Consider the following 22340-nt stretch of genomic DNA (forward strand, 5'->3'; position numbering starts at 1 on the left):
ATCCATAATTAAATAGAAGGCGATCGAAATTTGAACTTTGGACTCGATTTTCTCTATTTTCGAAAACTGCCGCTAATGGACTCAGTTTTTATGCTCCTACAAGCCCACCAAGTCTCACCTTTTTACTAAAAATGTCAGTTTTTGTCAATAGCCCTTAGTGAGAGTTTCATTCGCCAATGGATTATTTAATACAAATCAAGTAAAAAAATCAAGAGATAATTTTGGTTTACATAATGGACTCGAAGGTGTAGTAATAACTTGTAAATGATTATAATGATTAGCTGTTAAGACGATATGTTAAACAGAAGTACTTGAAATGAAAGTCGTCAATTGGCGATTAAAGATGTTTCTATGATAATTTGTTTAATGCTCTTATTGTATTTAAATGGACTTTTCCAACCCTGAACTCACTGCAAATTGCACAACCCAATAATTGCAGACTAAATAGACACTTAACCTAAGCTGCAACCAACCACTAATTTTGGTTTTTTGCACTCACCCAATTATAATCTCTATTAGATTATTGATAAATAATTTACAATTTCAAATGTACTCTTGGTTTTCATTGTTTGCTTTCGCTTGCACCAGGATTTAACATTTGCTGCAAAGAAACAGGTTTATCCATTCCTTTAATCTGGTTAAGCTATGAATCAAGTCTAAAATCTAGTAATCCGCAAATATTGGATATTATAGGGAACATGTTTGATAAATTCACTTTGATGTTTGTTTATTTATATGATTAAAGATTAATTTATGGTAAAACAATCAGTTAGTTATTTAAAAAATGATTGAAGATTATGTAAACCAATAGTTAAATAACGCGCTTTGATGCTGCAACCATTTCGTTCTCAAACAAAGAGATTGGCAAAGAGAATCTGTCAGTTTCCTTTCAGTGTTGCGCATGAGCAGGCTCTGAGCTCAGGAGGCCATTATTTTTTTCCTCTCTATGTCAAAATAACAAAGAAACTGTTCTTCACAGTGAAATGATTAAAGATGATTTAATTGTTTTGATTAACTTACATTGACAATCAACATTGATTTTTAATTTAATTATTTATACTCTGATCAAGTTAAATTAAAGGTCAGATTTTTTTGTTAAACTAAACCAAAATGTGTTCTCGCATGCCTACATCTTCACTCCCAGTCTCATCGTCAGGTACTAGTGGTTCATCATCTTCCCAAGGATCAACCTCAGGCCTTGGGTCAAGTGCATCTTCATCGTCCACTTCAGGTGTCGGTGGAAATGGTATTGGGACGATCAATACACCCAATGCAGTGGACACCTCTGGAAATGTCAATTTTGTTGATCAATTGAGCAGAACCAATCTTTACATAAAAGGATTGACGCCCAACACAACTGATAAGGATTTATACGGACTATGTGCTCCCTACGGAAAGATCATATCAACGAAAGCTATACTAGACAAGAATACCAACAAATGTAAAGGCTATGGATTCGTTGACTTTGAATCACCATTATCGGCTGAGACAGCAGTTAAACATCTACAAACTCGAGGTGTCCAGGCTCAAATGGCCAAGGTTGGTTTTCGCGAAGTCAATGATATTTATCATTACAAGGATAGACAGACAGATGGATAGATAGATAAATAGTTAGACAGACAGACAGACAGACAGACAAATTTTTTATATCTTACAGCCCTAAATCTTAATCTACCCGGTTGTCTTATAAAACATGATAATAACTACCTTATATTTGAACTTATCATTTTTTATATTACTTTGGGGGTAGAATTTTTGTTTGCATAGTTTATCATAATTTGTCACCCTTTTCTTTACATCTTACATATTCTTTGACATCAGTGATTTCTCTAGTCTTGCTCTCCCCTTCATCATCTTCATCTTCCTCTGGCTCATTCTCTTTCTCTCTCTTTCTCTCTGTCTTTCGTCTTTTGGACTCGCTTTTCTTTTTTATCATTCTCGCTTTCATTTTCTTATTGATGTTTTCCACCATCCCATTCTGACCTTCCGATAGTCAAGTTAATTACTGATTTACATTCAAACTTTTCTGATTCATCTTTTAGTGCACCGATACAAGTAGAGGCAAAAGTACTTCAGTTATTGCTTCAAACTCGATTGCTAATTATGCGGCTGTTACGAGTAATTCCAATGCTGTTGCCTCTAATTACTGTTCTTCAGTCATCAATCCCAACAGATCACCGGTGAGCAGGTTTCAGGCAATTGTTGTTTTATTATTTAGCATTATTTCATTTATTTGACTAATTTATCTTATTTAGTTAATCTTTTCATTTTTGTTTAGACTAATTCTTAGTGGCATTCAAGCATGCATCAGCATTCTGAGCTGTTTCTAATAACTGTTTCTAATGCTGCTATCGCTCTTATGATTTATGATTTAGCCAGTTTTTATTTTACTTCTGAATTTTTTTTGCATTCATTTCGATTTTTTTAAATACCAATCATATCTCATATTTTATTAGATATGGTAATTTTGTTTGTATTTTTTGTGTTCATTTCAAATATCAAGTCACTCCATTTATCCGATTCATTTTTAACTCAATTAATCTTGTCATATTTTTTTCTCGACAGCAACAAGAACAAGACCCTACCAATCTTTATATTGCCAATTTACCTTCTTATATGACTGAGACTGAGTTAGAGTCCATGCTTGTTTCATTTGGCTCAGTGATCTCGACTCGAATCCTACGTGACAATTACAACCAACCTCGCGGTGTTGGATTTGCCAGAATGGAGTCGAAGGAAAAATGTGACATGATCATTCAGCACTTTAATGGTAAAATTATTGCCGGAGGAAAAGAACCTCTGTTGGTCAAATTTGCTGATGGTGGAAACAAGAAAAAGAGTCAAAATAAAAATGAAATTCGTAATAGAGAAGGTGGTGGAGCAAGTCAGCCCATGACAGCAGCTTATGCTTATCCCACCGACCAATCTAACATAAACCAAAATGGAGTAGCCACCGCACCTATGATGCCAAACATGGCTGCTGCCGCAGCAGCAGCTGGTTACCACCACCATCATCATCAAAGACAATATGATAGATGCGCCTTTGTTCCAAACACAGGTAAGATTATTTTTATTATTGAAATGCATTTTAAATCATTAAGGTTCCACTTATTTTAAATTTCCATTCAAACACCAGTGATTTAACCATTTGATGTTTTTTATTAGCCTTCGTCTCCTTAAGAGAGCGTTGGAAATCGAGTCAATATAATTTTCTAAGTGACTTTCAAATTCAGAACGTAAATGTCACAAGAATAGAAAATATGACATTTAACCGTAATTATTAAATCAGTTGAATACCATCGTATCAACATAAAATTTAAAATCATACAGTACCTAGGAGTTGCAAAAGATTTAAAGTTAATCCATTTTAATTTCTTTTTTCATTTTCTTTGATAGCCGCTGCCGCCGCCGCTGCAATTCAAGCCGCTGCTGCGACTCAATGGATGCATCCAGGAGCAACACAATATCATCTGGTTCCACCTCCTGCTCACATGCAATCAACAACACAAGTGATCCCATCACAGCCAATCGACACTAATGCTTTGCATTTCAGTACTCTGATGCCACAGTTATCAGCTTCCATGCGTCAACTTCAGCTTTCCAGTCATCCTGTGAGTGTATTACGGGATAACCAACAGTCTCCTCAATCTATTGGTCATCTCGATAGACTATCAACATCTTTCTTACTCAAAGATTTGCTTCGATCAATGCTAAGGAACCAAGGACCTTGAATATTTTCATTTTTTTTTATGACTAGACCTACTTTCATTTTGACTAGACTCTCATCCCCATCCCTTCCTCACCTGTTAAATCCTATCAGACTCCCTGTTTTATGTTCATTTGTCTTTTCTTCATTCGAAGAAGATTCCCTTTTCCTTTTGTCTGTCTTATCTGTCCCGAATGCTGTTTTTTACCCAAATGTCACTCCAATTTTTACTCCCGTTTTACTGATCGTTGTCCCCTAGCATCACTTGTCAACAGAACTGTGGTAACATGGTTTTGTTTTTATTTCATGTATGACCCCCTTCCCTGCCTGACAACTTTATCGCCATTATTTGTGTAATGTGTAGAGATGACATAGTAAATTGGTTGAGTTAAAGAGACTGTTCAAGCTATAAATCTGCACTTTTTTCATATTTTATCTTTATTGGATTCTTCCAATGCGTTTATTAACTCTGATTTTCATATCTTTCACAGTATATGGCAGGAACACCAGCAGCTGCCTATGCAATCGCGGCTGCTTCTGGAGCTTTATATGCAGCTCAACCAGGACAAGTGATACAACCAGTTACTCTCGCTGAGGTTAACATTTTTACAGAATTTTTTTACATTTTTAAAAATTTTCTTTGCAATTTATCTAATTTTCATTTTGATTTTATCTTAGCAGGCTGGTGGTGCCAATAATCCAAGAAGTGGTACCTCTTCCGTTGCTCCCAATGATGAACTAGGACAAAGCAACGCTGCTCATCATTATCAAGTCTGTCAACCTAAATGAGAATACTTTTCTTTTAGGTTGAATTGAAATGGAATTTTATTCTAAATTTTAAATGAAGACAATTTGTGCACCTTGGTCTAAAAGTCTATTGTGCTACAAGAAAAAATAGATCAGATTCATCATTCTCTCCCTCTCTGTCCTTTTTCTCCCTTTTCTACCTGTATTTCCTTGTCTCTCGCCATTTTGTTTGCTCTTTTTTTTCATCACAGTGTGATTCTCATATTTTCCGCATAAACAGAATTCATTCTTCAGAGAATCATTCTTTTCATCACTCCTTTTCCCATCTCACCTTTTCACAATTTCTTACATCTTCGTCGTTTTGCTTTTCTCTAAATCTCGCCACTCGAATTTTCCATTTACTTTCATTCTTCTCATTTTGTGACGACTGCATTAGCAAATGAACTGTGCTGCGTCAAGATTGTCTTCAATTTTAATCATTGTGACCCTGTTTTACTTACGGAACCATCTTTTTTATGTTGATTAATAACAAAGAAAATTTCAAAGAAGGCAAAACAATTTATTTCTTCTTCTCCTTCTCCTTCTGCAACGAAAAACCTAACAACACCTTTAAAGTTTCTCATTCAATTCATCCATTATCATTGATTGTTACTTTCATGAGCAATCATCTCAGCAGTGCTGTAAATCACGGATAATTTCAATTTTTTTTATCAACTGATGGATTCAAAAGATTTCTCTTCGCCCTTTGATATCGTTTTTTGGTCAACCTCAACATTATGGCTACCTGACTTCTTCATTATTCTCTGTAGGCTTCCTGAAGTGTCCAGTCAAAAACAGATAGTCAGTGTCATGATGGTGATTGCCTTAGTAAAAAGAAGACGCAGATGGAACTATTGGAACTATGAAAGAAATTGTCTCCTTCACATCTCTTTCTTCTCTTTCTTTCACTCTCTCTCTCCCTTTCTCTTTCTCTTTCTCTTCTCGTTCTGCTTGACTCACTCAAATTCCTTTTTCGTTCTCTTTTGGAACAAAAATTTTCAGATTTCACATGATTAAACAATTTGGTAAAGATGAACTGAAAAGTCCGGACGGTGAAACCTAAATAATTAGGATGGAGATTAAACAACTTCAGTTGCCGGCTAATAATACACCCTTTTCCTATTGAATTAGGCTCTTTTTGTATTCAATGCAGAAAAATTACAAAAAAAACATATTTTGACAAAAAATCTTTTGTGTACTTATTACGACAACTTATCGTGAGGAAATGAAAAAACTTTAACATGGACATAGTTATCTCCTCTGTTGCGGCAAAAACTTCGAAGAAACTGAATGAATTATCTTTACTGTCATGAGTTGAATAGACACTTGTATATCCAAAAGTGGACCAATGTAAAGCAATCAGGATTAGTTGTTACTTTTAAGAAACTAACAAAGACGAGAATCATGTATTCTAATTGATGAATTGCTGTTCTTTAATTCAACCCAAAACCAGAAAAATGCTAGTAACAGTTTCATTATGAATCATTATCATTCATTTTTAATTGCATCGAGTATGTTTTACACTTAATTAGAATGAAACTCGAATGATGAAAAGAAAATAATCTTTAACTCTTTAAGTCATCAGCTCTAATTACAAATTATGATTAAAAAGCAACATGAACAATTTTCTGACAATGTTAAAGTTAAGTAAAGGGTGTTACACTTAACAGCCTGCAAATTTTGAAGATAAAAATAAAATTGAGCTTACTTTTATCTTAAAATTTGTTGATATTGATGAAGATGAACACAGATAATGAATCGCCAGAGACAGGAAATCAAAACCAATTGGTCAATGTCATCAATATCAACAAATTTTTTGATTAAGGTAAGCTCAATTTTAATTCTTATCTTCTAAATTTGCAGGCTGTTAAGTGTAACACCCTTTACAATTTTTACCTGAAAAAAATCAAAAAACAATGATTTCCCAATCAATACAAAAACACTGAACAACGGAAGATCGTTATTTCCATTTACAATATTACCTCAAAGATTCCATCATTTTAGCGGAATAATCCTGAAATAAATGAACTGAGTCAAATGAATGATCAGACAACAAAATGTAAGACAAAACAAGAAGATAGAGGAGAATGATGATAATGAGAAAAATCCATGTCTTCTTTTGTTGATTAACCAACATGTTGATTCTTTCTGTTAATCGGCTGATTTGTTGATCATGTTCATCGATGTTGCTCCTCGAATCACCATTGATAATTGTTCCCCCATTGTGCATCAATTTACGTCTTATCGTGTTATTATCACCATAATCATCCACGTTTTTGGTCTCATCATAACAATGGTCAGCCTCCGAAAAAGGTAGCAATTTGTGTGAATAAATGTCGTCTTTGTGCTGAACCCAAAGGGCATAAAAATCTTCAACTGTTAACCATGTTCTTTCAATTGGTAAACCGAGTATTAAAAATTTATCTTTCTTTATAGCAGATCCTGAGTCTTGGTTAAATTTAATTGTTGCAGTTATCGTTCTCTTTGGTAAAATGATTCCCAGACTTGGGCTGACAGTGTATTTTGATGGATTTGTTGACTGAATTTTAAAGGCAACAGGAGATTCCAATGGATTAGATATCACTAAAGTGGCTTCATAAGCTCGATCACAGTAATCATATCTAAACATTAAACTTTTTGATGGGTTGACTATAATACATTTGATTGCTGAATCTTTTGTTCCAGATTCTCTTGTTTCATCTTTAATATCGCTTTCCTCTTCCAATGAGTCCCAAAAGTCTGAGCTTGGGTTAATATAGTCGCCTGTTTCCAAAGCTTTTGAAGCTTCTTCCAATGCATCAGCAAATTCTGGTAAAATCCTATCAATGTCTTCTGTGGAGTAACCGAATTCAGTGACCACCTGAGAAACTGGTCGACTTCCAGGAGGAATGGCTCTGTAATTACGTTTACAGGTTCCACCGAGATAGTCAGGGGCCGAGGCTTTGTCAATGAAATTGAAAATTTCATCTCCATTGGCAAATTTGATCAAACCAAATAGAGAAGCTGGTAGAAAGGAAAGAGCGGCTCGTCTAACAGCATTGAATGCCCAAGGAACATTGACAACCAAGATGTACTTAACACCAACTGGGAAATAATTTGATCCAGAATTGATGAGAAACTTTAGATAATCCCAGTCTAGATTACGATAACCAGCTCCAGTCACGTCAAAAACTACACCAATGCCATTTCCTCCAGTCATGATATCCGCTTTATTCAGAACGTGAATCAAAAATTTCCTCGAATGATCATCCAATTCAGGAATCTTGCGATGCATCTTGACCCTTATGTAAACAGTAAGGAAACCATTTCGATCACATTCATAGATGAACAAAGCACCAATCTTGTAAAACTCAATCGGGAAATGGTAATCACGAAATTCTCTGATCTTGATTTCTTTCCTCCATTTCATGGTCTCAACTATCATACGAAGAGCCTCAGTCTCATTACGATTGCGAGCCAAAAAGAACCGTTTCACGTACCAATCATCTGTTTCCAGCTTTTGGTAATCTTCTTCATAATAAAGATCTAAGGTAGAGACAAAAGAAAAACAATAAAGGTAAGTCTCTCTTTAAATTCAACATCTTTAAATTGAAACCTATCGATGGATTTAAGAAGGTCATATGAACGGATCAGATTTAATTGATCACTTTTTTCCTCTTTTTAGGTTAAATTGGTTGGTTTGTTATCTTGAAAAATTATGGTTCAACTTACCAGGATTGGCTGTGTATTCCTGCCTAAAGGCTTCTCGTAGACGTCTAACATTTTGGGCGCTTCGATCTGTCCGACTCATTGTTTAACAGTATTGTTTACTAGTTAAACAATTGACTTGCACACATATTTCAAATAATCAAAAAGATGGCCATGTTGGTGTTAGATGACGGAAAAGGGAATAAAATCACAAAATGAAATATTCGTTTAAATGAGTGTGAGGGAAATTGTAAAGCAACAAGGAAGACAAAAGAAACGAACGTCAAAAAATGATTTTCAGTTGTTAGTGTTTAGTAACTGCTGATTTTTACTTTTGATTTAATTTCATGTTGTTGTTGATCAGTTAGCTGGAATAACCGGTTCTAATAGTAAGGCAATTTCATCATTCACCATGTTGATCATCAGTTGGCCCACTTGTCGCTCGCTTTCCCCTCCTCCTCCTCCTCCTTCTCTTCATCTTCATGTTTCTTATTCCAATCTATTATTTTCGCATCTTAATCTTTCTTTAATTTTCCTCAATTTATCTTTTCACATTCCGTTTGACTCACTCTGATTCCTTTTTCGTTCCCTTTCAGAACATGAAAATTTCAGCATTACACATGATTAAACAATTCGGTGAAAATGAACTGATAAGTCTGGACGGTGAGATTTGAATGATAATTAAGATGGAGATACAAAAATCAAAAACATATTTTGACAAAAAGATCGATTTTATACTTTTCACGATAAATTATCGCAATAAACTGAGAAACTTTGACCATTGATCTTTAGGCCCATTTACCTGATGTGTCTTAAGTAAAGCTCGGAGTAAAGCTTTTATTATTATCTTGAGTTACATAGGCACTTGGATATCAATAAGTGCAAGTTTTGAGTCTCTTCGATCAACATTTACGCTATTATAATATGAATAATCTCCATGAAGATAGCTATTATAAATTTTCCTGCAAAGTAAAGAAAAATTTGAGCATTAAAGGAACATTTTTATAAATGTTATTTTCATATGAATAACACGGAAACTTTACCTGAATTTTTTCATTTCATTTAATTTCTAAAAATGCAATAGAAATAAATTTTCATTACCTTGAAATTTCATTTCGTTTATCAGGAATTGTTTAATTTCTTTTTGCAATTCAACTTGAAATATCTAGTTAAAGGCCTATTGTTTCAACCCGATCTGAATACGTAGGATGCTAGTCTCTTTCTGTTGATTTTCAATGGGCACCTGTAATACACTGTAATGATTACTACTTGAAGTAGACGTATGTAACCAACCAATTCATATTAATAAGTTTATCTTCAGAATATTTACACTTGAAGCGCATTCGTTGACAATTGTGAGGTCAATCTACATGTATTTATGGTTTTGTTACTTTAAGAGATCCGTTGGTTACCCTGATAAGCTTCTGCAGCTTTATAAAATGTATTTCATTATATAATATTCTATTAAATCGGTGTATCAATATGTTATGTCGCTTTTTATCAGCCTCTGCTTGAATTTTTATCTGCTTTGACTCGATGGATTAACAAACTAACGTTAGAAAGATCAATGATGCTGGCGAGGTAAGTTAACTGCTCAGAGCTATGGACAGTTTTTTAGAATTATTTTAATCATCAGAAATATTAATCATCAATAAATCCTGGAAATAATAAAGAGAAATAAAATAAAGAGATTACATGTAGTTTATTAAAATTTTATGCTCAAATAAATAGGAAACTCGACAGTGTGACAGACCTCAATTTTGCCCATCTTCACATGAATAAATAATAATTGTTGCAAAGAGAGCCGTATTTTTATTAAAATAAACTCTCTGGCCATTCATGAATATTAAATCTAATCAACAATCAAGATAATGGCAGACGAACGTCTCGATTCATTATTTTATTTAATAAAGTTACTCACTGTGAGCAGATTTTGAATACTGGCGCCTAACAAAAATAAGAGGCTCACTTCTTTTTGCTCCACTCCTTCCAAGAATGTAAACATTGTTTGTGTCGAGTGTCAATTTGTCACTTAACGCAAACTACACTGACCAACTTTATGATTGATAATGTTAATTTAAATTGTGGCCATTATTTTTTATAATTGTAATAGTTGCTTCTGTGATTCTATGACCATCCATTTGTTGGAATATTCTTTGGATCAAGTGTTTTAGTCAGATGTTCATATCACCATAATATTTATTTAAGATGGATGGTACATCGGTTGAAGGAGAAGATATTTTAAATCATTTTAAAAGTGCTACAAGTTTACACCATGATCTGGAGAAGCTACAACAATCTCACGATGAGCTATTACACCAAGTCGAAGCAGAAAAAACCGCAAATGCTAAACTGAAAAGTGAATTAGAAGAATCTAGGTTGGCCCAAAGTAAACTGGAGGAACAATTGGCTGCTAAAGCAAATGAGTTGCTTGAATCTAAAAAGAGCATTGAAACCCTCACGCATAAATTGTCCGATTTTCAAGAAAGTACAGATAGAACGGAAAAACTAAGAAAGCTCGCTGTTAAATTGAAAAAAGATATAGCTCATGCCAAAGATGAGGTAAATAGATTATTTGGACTCTACTATAGTTCAATTTGTACTCGCAATTATCGTAATGCTAATTATGATGTGAATCTTTTTTATTATTATTTTATAGCTAGAGACAAGTCGATCCTCTGAAAATCAGGCCAAGGAACAACTGAAAGCACTACAAAAGGAACATGAAAAGGTTACATCTTCTTATCAACAAGCAATCAGAAATTTTCAGGTGAGATCATCACTCTTTTCGCATTCTGAATTTTGAATTATTTCTCTTATCTTATATTAATTCATTCTTTTTTGTTTTTCATTTCATGTATTGTTTACTTTTTGTCCGTTTAGACGTTACAAGTGGAATATGACAAACTTCAAGATGAATATGATCAATGCAAAGCCGGTGCTAAAACTATCAATACTGATCTGAGCAATAGTGTTAATGAGCTGGGTAAAGTTAAAGAAGAACTGGCTGAGAAAATGTTAGAAGCTGATAATCTTACTGCGAAAGTCAACAATTTAATGGAAGTTATTTCTGAATTTGAGGGCAAGTGCAAAGAACTAGAAAGTACTGTGATTGTATTAAGATCTGAATTGTTTACGGAAAGGAAGAAAGTCGTAGCTGGTATTGGATTGGAAAAAAGTCTAGAAGAGTACAAAAATCAATTAGATATCCAAACGAATACAATTCTTAACTTGGAAGAAATAATTGAAAAACTTAAAGCCAAGGAATCCGAGTACGATTCATTGAGACCCAATTATGAAAGTTTGTGCGATGAGAAACGTAAATTAATGGAGGACGTGAATCGTATGAACGAGACAATATCATCCATGGACGCCAAAATAGAAATGTTGAACAGTTCATTAGAAGAAGAGAAAATTAAATCGTCCGAATTATTTTCAGAGAAGAAAAATTTGGAGACTAAATTGAAATCAGTTGAAGAGGATAACTTGGTCCGTGTTAAGAATCTCTTGGAAGAGGTTTCCAGCCTAAAAGAATCACTTTCTTTGATGGAGGAAGAGTTGAAACGAAAAGATGACGAGTTTGACGCTTATAAAGCTAGAGTAACAAAAGTATTAAACCAAAACAAGCAAACATCAAATGAATCAGATGAGGTTAAGATGTTAAAGGAAAAGTTGGAGGGCATCGAGCAGTTAAGAAGCGAAGATCAGGCCAAATGTATAAAATTGAGTGAAGAGAAGTCACGATTGGAGAATGAACTACGCCAAGCTAATAAAGAGAAAGAAGTATTAATGAAAGATTTAAAACGTTCTGACCAATTAACAGAGGATAACCAGAAGTTGAAAAATCTTGCTCGCGATTTACAGGGACGTTTAGTCATGGAAAGAGAAAATCATGAATCAGAAGTGAAAAAGATGGAATCAGATAACAACTTGATGGTTCAAGCTCTTCGACAAGAAATAAGTGACCTGAAAACAAAGATAAGCTACCTGGAAGATGAGCTCAATGGTTGTCTACAGCAGGAGAAAAAAGATTCGACAATTGATAATTCATCTTTATGCCAAAGTTGTAAAAGCTTAGCGAGCCTTACTCTACAAGAGTCTTCACCCATTCCTAGTACATGTGATTATAATTCCCATTATTTGGATCATCATGATAGCTGTCATCCATCGTCGTCATCAGGCCAAGTAAATGATTTAAGCCGTGATAGTATTGAAACAAATTCACCCACCAATCTTGAGAGACACACAAGACTTTCTAGCTGTTCGTCATCCATTCAAAGCCATGTTAATCCTTTATTAGAAATCCTCAACTCAAAGGATGACTCTGATTCACCTCAATCTTCTAATCATTTTGAAAATAATCATCTAGATTCCCTCGATATTGGAAATTTCAAGAAACAATTGAATGATTTATCTCAATTGTTAAAAGAAAGTGAATCCAATAATGCTTTGTTGGTTGAACAAAATCGCGTTCTAAAAGAGGAAATCAGACGTATTCAGCGAAGTATCGAAAGAGCTGATATTGTGCAAAATATGGAATATTTGAAAAATATTTTGGTTAAATTTGTCTCTTATGATTCTGGGCGAAGTCAACTAATACCAGTTTTAAAGACAATTCTTAAACTGAGTAAATCAGAGGAGGAACTATTCACTTCTTTTGCTCAGAATTCAAACCCACACAGTACTAAATTAGCAATCGAAAATCAAGGTCTTAATCATTCAAATCAACAACTTCAACATCAAAACCAGAATCAACAGTCTGGTAACTGGTCAAGTTTCCTATGGCAAACTTTTTCTTAGCTTGTTTAATGGTTAAACTTTAATTTAAATGGTTGGATAATTATTTGCATTGCCTTAATTGTTTCGGCTCTGCTTAATTTGGCAGTAAAATAAATATTAATTTTTTTCCACTACAAGCTTAATGTTTTTTTTTTCATCGATCCTTTCAGCACCTCTTGCTCATTGATTGTTAATTCCAAATGGCAGAACAATGTTTATTAATGAAGAAAATTCAAATCCATTAAAAGCTTTCAATTAATCATCAGTTGCTTCTGTCACGTTATCGTGAATTGGATATAAAGTTGCGTCGACGCTCAGATAAATTATTGATCTTGCAGTCTTCACTGCAAGATAAAGATTCTGTTTCCCTTCTAATGCTATCAATCAGATTATTCTTTGTCTTATGCTGTTGTATTTCAAGACATTGACTAGGAATTGGAAGAGTAGGGTGTAAACTGTAAATTGTTAATTGTAAAAATTGTTATATATTACCATTAAGTTATCAATCAATTTCCTTTATTTTATTCTTTCATCCCTATGAATGTCTTGCTCAGAAGTTTTACTTCTTTCCTCCTTACTTGTCGATATTTCCACAGACAGTTTATCCAAATTATATTCAATTACAAATTAATTCAATCATCCATTGATAAACTTTTTTAAAGCCAAAAGTTAGCCAAATACACATCATTAAACCGCTTTTTTCATTTTGCTAGCCTATTGTATTTTTGCAGTTGTCAATGCCTGATGTCAATGTTGATGCCTATTGTTTTTTTGTAATTCAGTGATCTAATTATTACTGTGATTATCATTGCTTTTCTCACAATTTTGGATTTGATTATTAAACAATAAATGGATTTTCATCATCACAATAAATGCTTGTAGCCACAATCCGATTGTAACAAGCTGTTTCATTCGTGCTGGTTAAATGAAAAGAAACTAAAATAAGCAGCATTAGGATTAAATAACTTCATGGATTTTCCCTTTGATGCAGGCTTTTTTGAATTCAATGCAAAAACTAACAAACATATTTCAACAAAAAATATTCTTTTTGCTCTTTTCGCGATAATAAAATGACATTAAACGATTGAAGTATAATTAATTTAATTATTGAAAAATTCGACTTGACAAAGTTAGTCGAAAAGTTAAGATGTTGGTATTTATACAGATTTGCAGTGTTGAGAATAAAAAGGCACCTTATTTAGGCATGTATTGTGGATTATTGTAATCGACAAAGACCCGAACTACTTCACCAGAGTATCTCCTCTGATGAGGCATGAAGTAAAAGTCCGGAGTTAATGGCTGCGGTTGACTAATATAACGGAATGTATTATTATCTTTACGATCATGAGTTGCATAGGCACTTGGATATCCAAAAGTGGAAGTTTTTGAGTCTGTTCGATCAACAGTTGCACTATTGTAATTGGATAAACCATTTGTCGATCCCTTTGAACTCTTCTTTTTATTACCAGATTCTGGTTTATTGCCATTTCCATTCATTTTTGATCCGATTGGTTTGTAACCAACGCCATCAGGATCATCTTGAACTGCAAAATTTTCATAACTATAAGCACTGCTTGTTGTAGTTGCAGAATAATCTTTATAATGAGAGTTAACAATGGCTTTTTCCTAAACAATGAAAAAAATTAAATCAAATTAGAACCAGGATATAGAATGAATCATAAAAAATCAGTAAAATAGAAGACAATTTACCTTAATCTTTTTCTCTTTGTTACTCTTTTCTCTCCAAACCATACAGAGAGCTTGAGAGATACATAATATCACTAAACTAGAAAGACCAACGATAATGGCGAGGTAAGTTAACTGTTCAGAGCTAAGACCAGCTTTTTTAGTATCACTTGATTCACCAGAAACATCAATGAGTTCTGAAAATAAAAAAGATATGTAAATAAGATTAGTTGATTAAAATTTCATAGTCAATAAGACAGAAAACTCAACAGGGAAACTAATCTCAATTGATTTTAATTTAGCACCAAGGCTCCTCCCTTACGAAAAAGGTGAAATTTTTCGTAAAGACTACTAAAATGGTGCTTATAATTGTATTGTACGAATTGAAATAATTACCTGGAGATTTAAAAATTAAATAAGATGGGTCGACAACTAAGTTACCGACTTTACCATCTCTAATAGTTTCATTGAGAGCCTCTCGTATACTTATTACGGGTTTGTCGTAACGAGCTCGAGATTCAGTTATATTGGCAACTTCTACTTTGACTGTAGCTAAAACACCATTTTCGCCAACACCAGAGATATCGGTGACTTCTATTTGCTTAGGAATTCTTCCATTGTCTTGTAACTCTTTTTCCAATTGATCTTCTAGTTTGGTCATTAATTTTCGATAATCAGGAGAATTTCGCTGACTCAAACTTGATTTCCATGCATTTGGCATCTTGATTTCGAGCACAACCATTGTTTCATCTGCAGATACTACATCATTTTCCTCGGGTTTAATAGTAGTAACTGGCTGCTCATCAGTATTACTAGATGCGGAAGTACTAGATTCGGGTGGTTTTTGAGTAGTTTTCTCACTTTGAGGTTGCTTGGCCTCAACAGGTTTCTCAGGCTGTGGTTCAGCTTCAATAGCTGGAGGCTTTACTTCAGGTTTAGGATCTTCTTCTGGTTCAATCTCAGGTTTAATCTCAGGTTTAGGAGATGGAACAGGAATAGGAGTTGGGGCAGGGGATGATGGAAGCTTAGGTTTGCATGATCTAATACAAACTCGATCTTCAGAAATGATGGGAACATCTTCATGTTTACGAATGCGTTTGTTAACAGCATTAAAAACGCCTCCTCGAATAGGGAATACAAAGTATGGACAGGCAGTATCGTTGAACTCAAAATCTTTAGGATCACTGGTCTTACGGAATCTGTAAAATTTGAGATTTGTGATTCCGTTTTCACGCCAAGCAGTGGAATTATGGATATCTTGTTTCTTATCCAAAGGTGGGCTTGTATATCCATCCAACCATGTGTCCATCAAAAAGAATCGACCTGACTCTTCAACGAGTCCAAGGATAACATCAGTGTTCGGCATGCGTTTATTATTAGAGAAACCAATACCAGTCCATCTGTTGGTATTTTTAGTTTGCAAATTGAACATTATCTCATCGGTGTCATCCATGTATTCCCAAGCTATCTGGTAATCACAGCCATAGCCAGTACAATTGGAAGGATATTTCCATTCACCAGCACAAACAGTTCCATATTTAGTTTCAATTTTATTGACTGGCTCAGGTGTTGAGCTAGGTTCGGGATTAGATTCAGGAACCGGATTAGGTTCGGCAGCTGGTTCCGGTTTTGGACTTTGTCCTACCTCTGGCACTGGTTTAGGTTCAGCTTCTGCCTTTGGTTCAGGCTTCGGTTCTGATTCGGGTTTAGGTTCCGGCTTAGGTTCAGGTTGAGATTCAGGCTTTGGTTCTGACTCTGGTTTTGAGTTAGAGAGCTCTGTGATAGCAGTCTTACCAATACCATTCTAGACATTTTAAAACAAAAGAAAGATAATTTGAATAAGTTTTGATCTAATTAAAGTTCAAACATTTAATGAAGGCATGAACAATTGACTAGTAAAAAGACACACAGTTAACAACAGAAAACAAACTAAACTTTTTCCTCATGGAGTTTTCTTATATTGCCTAGTTTAAGGAAACGGAAAACATAGTTTAGGGGTTGTGTGTGCATTTCATTACTTATTGAAAATGATGTTTTTAGAAGTTTTTAAAAAAAATTATCCAGTGATTATTTAAAGATAAAAGATTGATTTAAACTCAAAAAAATTGGATTGATAAATTGGAAGAGCGATTTAGTAAAAAATAAAAGATTCTTGAAATGAGCGAGCGGTAAAACTCAGAAGAAAAGTCAAATTATTTTGCACTTTAAAGTTTCTGCGATTTCGAAGAAATAAAAGTTTAACTATTTTACTAACTGCTATTTAAAATGATTAGAAGATCAATTTTAAAATAAAGTCTGAATCATTAAAGGAAGTAGAGTAACAAAATATCAAATGAATGAAAGAGATCAATTTACACTCAAGATTACTAAGGTTACTTATACCAAGATGTAGATTGTAAATGATTTGATTGATTAGATGTTAAGTTTAATTGCGTTGAAAAGGCAGAGAACAAGCTGAAAATGATGAAAACTGCAATCAAACCAAATTAAGCTATAATTAGAGGACTAATAAGGATTAATTTGAATATAAAATCTTACCGGTTCAGGTGCAGGTTCAGGTACCGGTTGAGGGCGACATTTAGCAAAGCAGATTTTGTCTTTGCTGATCATTGGCTTCTGTAAATGAGAGAGGATATTTTTTCTTGATGGATCAACAGGACCACCGGAAACAGGATAGAAAAAGTAAACACATTCATTGAATGATATATCATGTTTGGAATCTGAAGTGTCAACTTTCCGTGAAAATTTAAATGTAATCAATCCATTTTCAGCAAGTGCCGATATGTTAAATATAGATTGACGGAAATCAGGTTTTGGTGGAGCGTAACCGTCTAACCAAGCATCCATCATTAAATAACGTCCTCCTGGTTCAACCCAAGCAATAACGGCATCTGATTTGGGCATTTTAAGATCTTTTGAGAAACCAACTCCAGTCCATTTGTCAACGCGTTTGGCAGAAACTGAAAAGTCAATTCCATCAAAGTCATCGACATATTTCCATGAGAATAGATAATCACAGGCTCGTCCTTTACAATTAGCAGGATAACGGAATTCGCCATTACATTGAGGTTCAACTGAGGTTACATTTTTAACGTCAACAGCTTTTTCCAATAAAGGTGTTTCATAGAAGTTTATTTCAGTCTTTCCTCGTTGATCTCCATGTCCATGGTATTTAACCTCTGCTTGACCATAAAAGTTTGGATTTTTAGCCTTTCCTAGTTCAAGACCAGAGGCTGGATTGTGATTATAATTATTATGTTCTTGTCCTTTAGCCCAGATAACATCAATCGTTTCATTAATTATACTGTGATCAGTTAATTCTTCCGCTAAATTGGTGAGAAAAAAATAGAACGATTGTTAAAATTGATGGATTAATTGTTATATAATTTATCTTAAGTTAAAATTAAAGTCTCTTACCGATCAACTTTTTACGGAAAATTATTGTAGTCATTCCATTTGATTCAGATGCTACTGCAGCAGTTAAGTCGTCTTTACCGCCAAATAAAGAATCAAGTCTAGGTGTTGATCTATCTCGAGTATAGTGATCTAATACTCGACCATATTCACCAATGGCTGAACCAATAACAATATCATTACAATCCATTGCATGGAAATCAAATTTAGGAGTAAAATCTGTAGCCGGTGGGTAATCATTTTGCTGCCAGCCATTAGTAGCTCGACGAGGCTTAACTGGTGAGGCACTTCCAATGAAAGAAAGTTGAGGATCAGATTGTCTTTTATTTCTTATCTTAATTTCAGAATCAAGCTCAACAGGTGAATAACTTCCAGCAACAAACGGAGTTCGATCACTGGGTGATGAAGCAGAAACTTCTGGTTCAGGTTCAGGTGATGGCTTAGGTTCACCCTCTGGCGTGGGTTCGGTTGAAACAACTTCAGGTTCAACTTCTGGTTTCGATAAATTTTTTGCTAATACCTCAGGCTCAGATGCAGGTTCATTCTCAGGCTTAACTTCAGGTTCTGGCTCGCCTTTGGTGGGTTCAGGTTCAACTTCAGCATTAGGCTCTGGAGTAGATGCCAATGAAGCTTCAGATGTATCAATTGACTTAGAATTTCTAGTTGACGATAATTTTGCCTCTGGTTCAGCTGAAACTGAAGCAACAGTTGCAAATTCTGCGGCAGGTTCACCAACAGCTGGTTCGACGGAACTTTCAGGCACAGGTTGTTTAGTCACTGTTGGCTCAGATTCGGGTTCCCCTTTAGGTTCAGGTTGAGATTCAGGCTTTGGTTCTGCCTCTGGTTCTCCTTTAGGTTCAGATTCTGGCTCAATTTTAGGTTCAGATTCTGGCTCACTTTTAGGTTCTGATTTCGGTTCCCCTTTAGGTTCAGATTCTGGTTCTCCTTTAGGTTCTGGCTCGGGTTCAGATTTGGCTTTTAACGAGTCAGAGGATAATTTTGGTTCCGGCACAGCTTCAGCTTCTGGAGTTGCTTCACTAGTCACAGAACTAGTAGGCTCTGATGAAGCTACTGGAACTGATTCTGGTTCAGCTGATGGTGACGATGCAGAAGTCAAGGGACCTCCCAATAAAACCTCTGAGCTTTTAGGTTGACGCGTTCCATTGATATTTTTAGGAGCATTACCAGCATCAGGAGAAATCCTGGAAGCTGCATTCAGACTTCCTGATGAGGGCACTTTAATTTTCTTGAATGTCGGTGAAGATTCATTTGGTAAATTATCTGCTCGTCGATTTGCCAAATTCAAATGATTCAATGGGAGAATCGAGTTGCGTGGGTTAATTATTTCAGCTCCCTTTGAGTCAACAATATAAGGAAAAGCTTTACATGCTTTGGTAATATTTTGAGGTCTCCAACCAATAGCCGCATAACCTTTACCCTTCAATTTGAGGACAACTTCAATCTCTTCTGATTCTTTGATGATTCTCCAGTAAAGATCATAACCTTTGGTCAATTCTCTATGGTTATGATTTTTTATATCAATTTCAGTTGATTTTATTGTAGACTCTGTTAAAAAAGACAAGACAAAAATTAAAATGGTAAATATGATAATGGTTAATTAAATGAGTGAAAGTGAAAATGAAAATGTTAGGATTAAGAACGAGTTTGGGTCAACAATTAAGAAGGACCTTCTCACTTGAAACAGAACAATCAAGATCAACAAAGCATATTAAGAGTGAGATTAAGCAAGGTAAGAAAACATCATTAGATTTTAATTGTTGATGTTGGAATGGTTGTAGAGATAAACTAATTACTTAAAAAGTTGATTATTCATAATACCTGACAGTTAAACCGCTTCCGCTATTTAAACGGACTAACCACAATCATTTAATATTAAGAGTAGTGATCAACAGTTGGTTAAATATATGATCAAAAAGTGAGAAAATTCAAGGAAGAAACAAAAAATTAGTTGAAATGGTCAAAATTGCAATATTCAATTTTCAATCCACTTATGAGTTCTGAGATTATCATAAATATCAACAATAAAAGTTGAAGATGATTTTTTTTGTAATCAAAGTTAATTTGTTTCAATTAACATTCAGTATTCCTGTTGGAAAGCAATTTGAATATGAAATAAGATGATGTCAACAATATTACAAAAAATGTAATCAAGTTTAGGGAAATCATTTTAATTCACCATTTCTATGTTAAATTGGATGGCAAGTAAATTACAATTTAGGAAGATAACTAATTTTTTAAGAAAATTTTGGACTAAAATAAACAACTACAATCTGATGAGTTTGTGTGTGTTCTGTGTCAATGTGTTTGCAATAACGTTAATTAACATTAATATCATTAAATTTGCGAAGAGAGATGATTAAATAATGATGATAAAATGTTTATTGCTGGTATAGCTAATAATCTGGGAATTGCTTCAAGCTTTTCTTTGGTTAATATTATGTTTGTTTTGTTTGAGTGTTCACCAGAATGAAAGAGTTAATAAAGATTACTGAATTTGGTTCTCACAGATAATTGATTTCGGAAATTTGTCTCATTCTAATGTGCAATTCAACTTGACAAACAAACGTAAAATCGTTTCAATTGTTGTCTTAATATTCAACACAAAAAAATCGCTAAAGACAGTTAAGACAAAAATTCACCATCAAAATCAGGAAGATCACTTGATTACCAAGAAAATTACACTTTCAAAGCTCATGTTGATAAATTAACAATTTTTGCTGTTTATAGAATCAATAAATCACTAATAATAACTCTCATTGAATAATTGAAAAGGGCAAAATTGAGAATCAATTAATTGTTGGATAAACGCTTGGCTTCCGTTTATATGACAACAATTATTGGAAGAATTTAATTTGATTAATGGAACTCCATTATTAACCCATTTGATTATCTTGATTTCTTCAATGTAAGTGTCTAAGTTGAACCAGAAGCTAAATAATGAAATGGTAAAAAAAAACTAAATATTAATGATAAAGTGGCAAGGTTAACAATTTAACTTTTGATTAGTTTTGTTCAATGATTAATAACATCAAGGTTAATTGAGATAAACATTACAAAATCTAAATGCTTAAATAACTAAATTAGTTACTATTGAGAGATTTAATTGAAGTAACGTGAAGAATCAATGAAAGTAAGAAATGGGTTTGTAATGGGTAAACTTGTAATGAGATTTGTCAGTGAAATGAGACTAACATTGAAAACAACAATTTAAGTTTACTCGATTTGGTGACAATTCAACCGAATCATTAGTGATCAAATGCATCTCAACAGCACCATTAGCATTACAGAACCGATCTTGATTGTTAAATAAGTAGCTATAATTGAGCTGATTATGTTGTGAGAAGTAATAAGTGGCACCAACCTTTTGAACATTTTTCACCAAACCAACCAACTTTACAGAAACACTGCCTAGTTGGATAAGTACCATTCATACGAATGCATTTACCACGATTACCACAATCATCATCGGTCCAGCATTCATCTAGAAAGAAAAGAAAAAGAAAATTATGTTAATTTGAAATCTTTACAAAAGCAGATTTGAAAGTTTGATGAAATACCATTAAACACCATTACAATAAGCCTTTTTACAAGAGCATCATCACACAACTTAAAGCTTACTTACATTGAAAAAAAGTCAGAGGATGAAAAGTGAAAGTACAAAAAAGCTCAACAAATATGAAGCCAATTCTTCATCTTAAAAATGATGATAATAAAGTTTCTAAAGATGATGATGGTGCGAGTGGTAAAATAAGTGAATTTAACAATGAACCTTAATCAGAACATATCATTTTAAATCATAGTCTTTTGTGAATCTCAACATTTTCTGAGCAAAATAAAAGAAACCATTGACCGCCTACAAAGAGGACGATTCATGATTAAATTGGCCAGACTTGGTGTATCTTGATCAAAAAGAAGGAAAGTTACAATTGACCAACCGGATTTAACTTCAAATGTTATCAATTACATGATAGTTGCTTCACTCTGAAAATTCTTGAGCTTCATGGAGAAAAAACTTGAACATAGCAACACATGACACAATAGTCTTTATACCAAAAGAGCAAGCATAGGCCTTTAAACTTGAATGGTCCATTGATTAGAAGCTAAACACGATTAAGATTGAGCTCAAATAGTGTTGACAACAATTAACATTGGCAAATTAAAATTTAATTAAACGTTGAACACACAAAATTGAAAAACAAATTAACTAAATTAACAAAGTTGAGTCAATAACCGGTAAAGGGTTGCTCCATGTGATTAACAA

The 22340-nt window shown here is 34.0% G+C and overlaps 4 protein-coding genes and 1 long non-coding RNA gene across 9 annotated transcripts in view; 3 read left to right on the plus strand and 2 right to left on the minus strand.

The window, feature by feature from the left end:
- The first annotated feature begins 972 nt into the window (after positions 1 to 972).
- On the plus strand, positions 973 to 5008 carry shep (RNA binding motif single stranded interacting protein alan shepard). 4 transcript variants are annotated; one of them, XM_015926483.3, is made up of 6 exons: positions 973 to 1539; positions 2043 to 2180; positions 2566 to 3058; positions 3397 to 3611; positions 4198 to 4302; positions 4385 to 5008. In XM_015926483.3, exons 1-6 carry the CDS (start codon positions 1111 to 1113, stop codon positions 4493 to 4495), a joined length of 1491 nt encoding a protein of 496 aa, XP_015781969.1. In that variant the 5' UTR covers positions 973 to 1110; the 3' UTR covers positions 4496 to 5008. The 4 variants fall into 4 exon arrangements, with proteins under 4 accessions (XP_015781969.1, XP_015781970.1, XP_015781971.1 ...); XM_015926484.3 differs by having other exon boundaries at positions 4388 to 5008; XM_015926485.3 differs by lacking the exon at positions 2043 to 2180.
- A 1335-nt stretch (positions 5009 to 6343) lies between these two features.
- On the minus strand, positions 6344 to 8489 carry LOC107359952 (motile sperm domain-containing protein 2-like). Its single transcript, XM_015926555.3, has 2 exons — positions 8204 to 8489; positions 6344 to 8017 (listed from the first exon to the last, which is right to left on the minus strand). The coding sequence occupies exons 1-2, from the start codon at positions 8280 to 8282 to the stop codon at positions 6471 to 6473; spliced, it is 1626 nt and encodes a 541-aa protein (XP_015782041.2). The 5' UTR covers positions 8283 to 8489; the 3' UTR covers positions 6344 to 6470.
- Positions 7912 to 8400, plus strand: LOC149093876 (uncharacterized). The gene is made up of 2 exons (XR_016198928.1): positions 7912 to 8048; positions 8157 to 8400. It is a non-coding gene; the product is annotated as an uncharacterized LOC149093876 (long non-coding RNA).
- Positions 8490 to 10194: 1705 nt separating the features above from the next.
- On the plus strand, positions 10195 to 13095 carry LOC107359951 (uncharacterized). The gene is made up of 3 exons (XM_015926554.3): positions 10195 to 10741; positions 10839 to 10949; positions 11063 to 13095. The coding sequence occupies exons 1-3, from the start codon at positions 10388 to 10390 to the stop codon at positions 12977 to 12979; spliced, it is 2382 nt and encodes a 793-aa protein (XP_015782040.1). The 5' UTR covers positions 10195 to 10387; the 3' UTR covers positions 12980 to 13095.
- A 947-nt stretch (positions 13096 to 14042) lies between these two features.
- Positions 14043 to 22340, minus strand: part of LOC107359829 (uncharacterized) — a 30409-nt gene continuing 22111 nt past the window's right edge. The window contains exons 1-8 of one of the 2 annotated variants that reach the window (XM_089268006.1): positions 22015 to 22288; positions 21702 to 21932; positions 21441 to 21560; positions 18062 to 19624; positions 17183 to 17970; positions 15041 to 16448; positions 14669 to 14841; positions 14043 to 14584 (exon numbers count right to left, since the gene is read on the minus strand). In XM_089268006.1, coding sequence (XP_089124132.1) covers positions 14153 to 14584; positions 14669 to 14841; positions 15041 to 16448; positions 17183 to 17970; positions 18062 to 19624; positions 21441 to 21510 — 4434 coding nt within the window. In that variant the 5' untranslated portion in view covers positions 21511 to 21560; positions 21702 to 21932; positions 22015 to 22288 and the 3' untranslated portion in view covers positions 14043 to 14152. Of the gene's footprint in view, positions 14585 to 14668; positions 14842 to 15040; positions 16449 to 17182; positions 17971 to 18061; positions 19625 to 21440; positions 21561 to 21701; positions 21933 to 22014; positions 22289 to 22340 lie in introns of those variants that run through there. The other variant, XM_015926405.3, reaches the window with a different exon arrangement.

This window comes from Tetranychus urticae, chromosome 2 (genome assembly GCF_039701765.1).
Source record: "Tetranychus urticae isolate SD_2017Ah chromosome 2, NJAU_TeUrti_SD_1.0, whole genome shotgun sequence".
Taxonomy (NCBI): domain Eukaryota; kingdom Metazoa; phylum Arthropoda; class Arachnida; order Trombidiformes; family Tetranychidae; genus Tetranychus; species Tetranychus urticae.

Coding starts and splice junctions, on each gene's coding strand:
- shep (XM_015926483.3), top strand. CDS start 1,111: ATGTGTTCTCGCATGCCTACATCTTCACTCCCAGTCTCATCGTCAGGT. Junction 2,181..2,565: donor TCAATCCCAACAGATCACCG/GTGAGCAGGTTT, acceptor TTTTCTCGACAG/CAACAAGAACAAGACCCTAC. Junction 4,303..4,384: donor AACCAGTTACTCTCGCTGAG/GTTAACATTTTT, acceptor ATTTTATCTTAG/CAGGCTGGTGGTGCCAATAA.
- LOC107359952 (XM_015926555.3), bottom strand. CDS start 8,282: ATGAGTCGGACAGATCGAAGCGCCCAAAATGTTAGACGTCTACGAGAA. Junction 8,018..8,203: donor GGAATACACAGCCAATCCTG/GTAAGTTGAACC, acceptor TCTCTACCTTAG/ATCTTTATTATGAAGAAGAT.
- LOC107359951 (XM_015926554.3), top strand. CDS start 10,388: ATGGATGGTACATCGGTTGAAGGAGAAGATATTTTAAATCATTTTAAA. Junction 10,742..10,838: donor TAGCTCATGCCAAAGATGAG/GTAAATAGATTA, acceptor ATTATTTTATAG/CTAGAGACAAGTCGATCCTC. Junction 10,950..11,062: donor AAGCAATCAGAAATTTTCAG/GTGAGATCATCA, acceptor TTGTCCGTTTAG/ACGTTACAAGTGGAATATGA.